This window comes from Cibotium barometz, chromosome 4, assembly GCF_041138505.1.
Source record: "Cibotium barometz isolate CiBa-2024 chromosome 4, ASM4113850v1, whole genome shotgun sequence".
NCBI classification, from domain to species: domain Eukaryota; kingdom Viridiplantae; phylum Streptophyta; class Polypodiopsida; order Cyatheales; family Cibotiaceae; genus Cibotium; species Cibotium barometz.
In genome coordinates, this window is record NC_141049.1 from 17,593,347 (window position 1) to 17,599,045 (window position 5,699).

Genomic DNA, 5,699 nt, shown 5'->3' on the forward strand with positions numbered 1-5,699 from the left:
ACCTTCAACAAGACCGCCCATGAACTGCCATGTCCATGGTGGGAATCGGGTCCATGCACAAACCTTAAGCCAACTATGACTGAATGAATCACAATAACCGTTAAGTCACTTAATAACCATGGATTATCACTAATAATGAATACTAGCCACTTTCCTTCTTGTAGCCTTCCCTTAATCCCAAGGCTCCCCAACCCTGACCAAATTAGACCCTATCTTAAGAATTAGCATTAGGTACATAACATGCTCTCCTCCCAAGACCTTTCCTCTCTAGGGAACAAAATCAAGGAATCTCTCGTCTAAACTAGCAGCTGTCTCCCAAGTCAAGTCCACCACCTTGTCTTTCCACTTCATCTTATACTCGAGGATCAAATTATTCCTAAGCTTTCTATTCCTGAAATCCAGTATAAGCTCTGACTCATGTGGAATAAAGGACAAGTCATCAACCTCCACCACTTCCTAAGGTGTGACTACGTTATCCTCAGCTCCTAGTATCTCCTTGAGTCTACTCACATGGAAAACTGCTCCTAGTATCTCCTTGAGTCTACTCACATGGAAAACTGGATGAACTTTTACATTAGGAGACAATTCTAATTTATAAGCCACCTCACGAATCCTTTTTAGGATCTGATAAGGTCCATAGTACCTAGGGGACAACTTCCCAACTTTCCTCATTCTCAATGTCTCATAACTCTTGGGTACCCATAGATAAACAAGCATTCCCTCAAAAAATTCCCTTGACCAATACTTCTTTTCAGCATAAAATTGTGCTCTATCATAGGCACTTTTGATAGATGTCTATATACTAACTAACATCTCTTGCATATCCGCTAAAAAATCTCTAGCCGCATCAGTCTTTATACCCTACTTGCTCATACAGTTACTGAAGATCTAGGTTGGTGACTGTACAACAACATAAACAACCTGTAGCCAATAGTCAAATGCTTAGCACTGTTGTATGCAAACTCGACCATTAGAATGTACCTCTCCTAATCAGATGGTCGCCTGGAGCCGTATGCACGAAGCATATCCTCCAAAACCTGATTCACCCTCTTCGTCTGCCCATTGGACAGAGGATGATCAAAGGAACTCATACTCAGCGTATTCTCCAATTTGTCGAAAACTAGATGTCAGAAGTGTCTGGAAAACTCAAAGTCTCGGTTACTCACTATGTCACAAGGTAACCCATACAATCTGAACAACTGCTCAATTAATTGTTGAGCCAAATCAAATGCTCTCACAGTTGACCTTGAAGGTAAAAACCTTGTCATCTTTGTCAGCCTATCGACTACCACCCAGATAGCTTCATGCCCTCTGTTGTTGCATGGTAACCTAACAATAAAATCCATGGAAATACTCTCCCACTTCCCAAAAGTGACCTCTAACAACCCTCTAGGCGCTCGGCCTTATTCACCTGATATTCTCAACATAGTCCTAGACTTCCACCTTCATTTTAGGCTAGTAAAACATCCGTTTTGCTAAAGCATAAGTCCGCTACTGGACACTCAGATGACCTGCTATAGGAGAGTCATGACATTCATAAAGAATCTTTCTTCTAATCTCAGCACAATCCGGTACACAGACTCAATCATCCTAGAACAATAATCCATTCCTGATCAAGTATTGACTACTAGCCACCTTAACAGGTGGTACGGCGCTCGAGTCCTGGTATAAAACTATGGAGCATCTTTTTTTGAATGTTAATAACATTTTCTTTTTCTTCCTTCTTTGCTCATTAGGTGTAGTCTTCTGGTGGGTACCCATGATGTCCTGAAGTAGAGAAGTACATGCTGCTCATCCTTCATCCAGCTCTAGCCAGACTTCCTCGCCCCACCTTTTTTTCCTAGACTTTTCCACCTCCGCTGCAAACTTCTGCAGCCCAGCATCAGCATAGATGTTTGACATCAAAACATATGGTGTAGCATGCTTGGGCTGAAGACTCACCGCCTGAGCAAATGCTTGTTTTGCCAGCCCTAAGTTGCCATGAGTACGACATGCACCAAGCAAACACAGCCAAATGGTTGGATTAGCCTGCATAGGCATCCTAACCAACATGCTCTCTACACTTCTGAAGTCCCCTGCTCGCCCAAGGAGGTTAATCATAATGCCATAATGCCTCAAGTCTGGAGTTAAGCCATAATCTCTGCTCATGGATTCAAAGTACGCGAGACCTTGGACAACAAGCCCACTATGACTGCAAGCTGACAGAACTAGAACAAAAGTTACCTCATCAGGCTTAGCACTTGCCAGTTTCATTTTCTCAAACATGTGAAGGCTTGCAATAGAGTTTCCTACCCCAGCATGACCAGCAATGCATGTGTTCCATGACGCAATATGAGGGTCCGGAAGTTCATCAAAAATTGCCTGTGCATCCACCATGCTTGCACTACTCCCATATGCATGAATTAAAGTGGCTGCCATGGAGAGGATCCGGTCATGCCCTGCACAGACAACGTCAAAGTGAAGGTGTTTACAAATCTCCAGGAATCCTGTTTCGCTGCAAGCTTGTAGAATGCAGACAAAGGTAACATCATCTAGAGTCATGCACTCTATCAGCATCTGTTTGTATGACTGCAAAGCTTTCTCTCCTAGATCCTGCTCAACATATGTTGTCAGCATCGCATTCCATGATACAATGTTACGCTGAGGTAATGCACATAACACATCCTCTGCTTCAACAATGGCTGCACACTTACCATACATACTCAAAAGGGCAGTGGCAACAAAGACATCTGACAAAAATCCCTTGATGCGGGCATTAGCATGTAATGCCTGTCCAATTTCAAGAGACATCATTTTGATTAATCGTCCCTGCACAACAAAAGCTTCTTCTTTCTCTGCAAGGGTGCCGCATGCTTGAAGGGCAAACACAAATGTGTGCTGGTCCGGACTCACACCTTCCTCTTGCATCTGCCTGTACAGCCGTAAAGCCTTCTCCTCTTGGCCTTGGTCACCATATGCCGAGAGCATTGCAGACCATGAAACAATGTTGCGTTGAGACATTCCACGGAATACATCCTCCGCGTCTACAATAGCCCCACACTTTCCATACATACTCACAAGAGTGTTGCCAACATAGACGTCAGATGCAATGCCTTGCCTGCTGGCCTCAGCATGTAAACTCTTTCCCTGTATGAGGTCTGGTATGCTGCCACAAGCTTTGAAAAGGCTGACAAAGGTATAACTATCTGGCTGCACACCATCCTCTTGCATATGTTGATAGATTTTGAAAGCTTCCTGCCCCCGACCACACTCTACATAAGCAGAGATTATAGCGGTCCATGAGAAGACAGTGCGGCGAGCCAATCTATTAAATATCTGGCATGCATCTTCAATGGCACCACACTTAGCTAGCGTCATAACCAAGTAGTCACCCAACGAACAGCTCAGATCGGCCTTATGTTGGGCAAGGTGCGCATGCACATGCTTGACTTGCGTCAGGGCCTTGATCTTGTTGCAGGCCTTGAGGAGAGACAGGTAGACTTTGTTAGAGGGGCCGGTTTCCATGCGAGAGAGGACATCCAGTGCCTTGTCAAGCTGTCCTTCCTCACACAGAGATTCAATGAGCTCCTGTTGCTGCCTTCTGCTTTTTGGTGGTTCATTCTGTGCTGCTACTGCTGCTGCTGTTGATGCTGAGGCTCGGAGCTGCACCAGTGAATGACTGGCACTTCTGGGTCTAAATGAAAGAAGCACCATTGTGTGAGTCCTGCATATGGCATGTAGGTTTGTTATTTGACTGCACATATACGATAGAAATGCTGCATGAAGTGTTAGTGTTTTCTTTTTTAGCTACAAAACCCCCGAGTCGAAATGCATGCATGCATGATGATAGGAAGAAGCCCATGGTGGCATGTTTGACAAATACAAGCTACCCTAGTTGCCTACACACACACACACACACACACACACACACATACATACATACATACATACATATATATATATATATATATATATATATAGATGAATCCAAGAACATGCCCAAATTCACCTTTTAGGAACGTGCATGTTAAGTCAACCCACAAGACTATATAACTATCAACTCCATTATGCATAGTATGGACTAGATACTACAACATCCCCACTAACGTCATCAGTGCCTGCTGTCCCTGAGACAAAAGTTACCACACTTATAAGATCAACCCCCATCTCCCCCTTCCTTCCGTGCTGCCGGCAAGTTGGCCAACCCCTCCAAATACCGCCTCTCCCCACCCTCCCCCTTTCCCCCTCTCTCTTTGCTCAAACAAACGAGAAAAAAAGCCCGCTGTCCCTGAGAAAGAAGAGGGGACTACCTAATGAACCCATCTCCACATTTACAAATACCCCAGGATCTGTAAATAGCTCTTCTGTAGCCTTCTTATTTTGTGTTTAAAGCACAAGGAGAAAGGAGAGTCATACCTTCTTTGGATGCTGGGATTGCCACATTGAGAGAGCTATGTGATATCCCTCGCAAGACAACAAGTGCTTGGGTTGCAGCAAGGAGGAAGAACACACCCTTTTCCTGGTGCAAATTTTGCCCATCTTATTCCTGTAAGGCCATGTTTATATGCAGCAAGGTGTCTGTCCCTGAAATGGGCAAAGCTCCCATCTTGGAAGTGAATTATTAGCAAAGGGTTTTTAAGCAAGGGTTCACCTGTTGAATTCTTTTCTTCCTTCTCAAAGGACCAGAAAACCATGGCCCATGGCCCTCTTTTCTTCTCTAACATCGCATCCATGTTAGGCCACTGCTTGCACTGGCATGTCAAAAAGCTCTGCTAACTGGTGACTATTAAAGGATCCATGCTTTCTTGAAATTAGAAATGCATACCTGTGCCTCGTCTAAGATAAATAACTCACACCAAAATTTAAGGTGCGCCAAATTGCAGCGATACAGCGTCATGGACTAACTTGGGCACTTGATGTTACAGACTTTGGCTGGGACGGAAAGACAGGAGAATTCCAACTTTTGTCCGTCTCCCTGCCCATGCGAGTTCTTCTACAGAGCTTAATTCGCCCAATGAACAGAAAAGAAGAATCCCAATTTCTCTCGCCATGCAAGTTTCACAAGCTTTCGTGGATTTCTCGCCCAAATATGTAAACCCCGGCGAAGGCTTACTTCATAAAATGCTCCCTTCATGGCTGGCCACTCATGGTAAACAATTCCAAGCTGCTAGTGCTCCCTACCATGTCAAGCCAGTAAACCAACTGATGTGATGCAACTGATGTTGGCTTCCCAATACTTCAAATTGCAGCACAAGAATACTTAGGTGGAGTGTATTATTGGGATCATCGATGTATATAGCTCTAGGCGCCAATGGCGAGATGAGATAAAGGAGGTTAGACACATTATCATTGTTATACTTGGATCCTGTGAGACTGAGTGTAGTATGCGTAGTGTACTGTTGTTATGATTCTTTTGTATACATGATGTTAGTGATAGATCAGCATATCTGGTACTTTGATAATGGTGCTAACAAGCACATTACTTCTCACTGTGATTTATTTTCTTCACTTGAATCTGCTCCTTAAGGAGGAACAGTGACATGCGTAAACAACTCCTCGTATCCAGTAAAAGGAGTTGGTAAGGTTGTTCTCACTGCTACAAATTGTAGAAAAAACACTCTCTAAGAATTCTTGTTTGTCCCAGGCATTAAAAAAGAACTTGATGCCAGTCTCTACCATTGTTAGGGCATGCCTAGTGATTAGATTTGTTGATGGTGGAC

At 43.9% G+C, this 5,699-nt stretch overlaps 1 protein-coding gene across 1 annotated transcript; it reads right to left on the minus strand.

Moving 5' to 3' along the window:
- Positions 1–1,134: 1,134 nt before the first annotated feature.
- Positions 1,135–5,248, minus strand: LOC147638976 (pentatricopeptide repeat-containing protein At1g11290, chloroplastic-like). The gene is made up of 2 exons (XM_086786185.1): positions 4,396–5,248; positions 1,135–3,703 (listed from the first exon to the last, which is right to left on the minus strand). Exon 2 carries the CDS (start codon positions 3,691–3,693, stop codon positions 1,792–1,794), a length of 1,902 nt encoding a protein of 633 aa, XP_086642311.1. The 5' UTR covers positions 3,694–3,703; positions 4,396–5,248; the 3' UTR covers positions 1,135–1,791.
- Positions 5,249–5,699: the final 451 nt, after the last annotated feature.

What these genes read in the sequence shown, in the direction of transcription:
- LOC147638976 (XM_086786185.1), bottom strand. Translation starts at nt 3,693, where the DNA reads ATGGTGCTTCTTTCATTTAGACCCAGAAGTGCCAGTCATTCACTGGTG.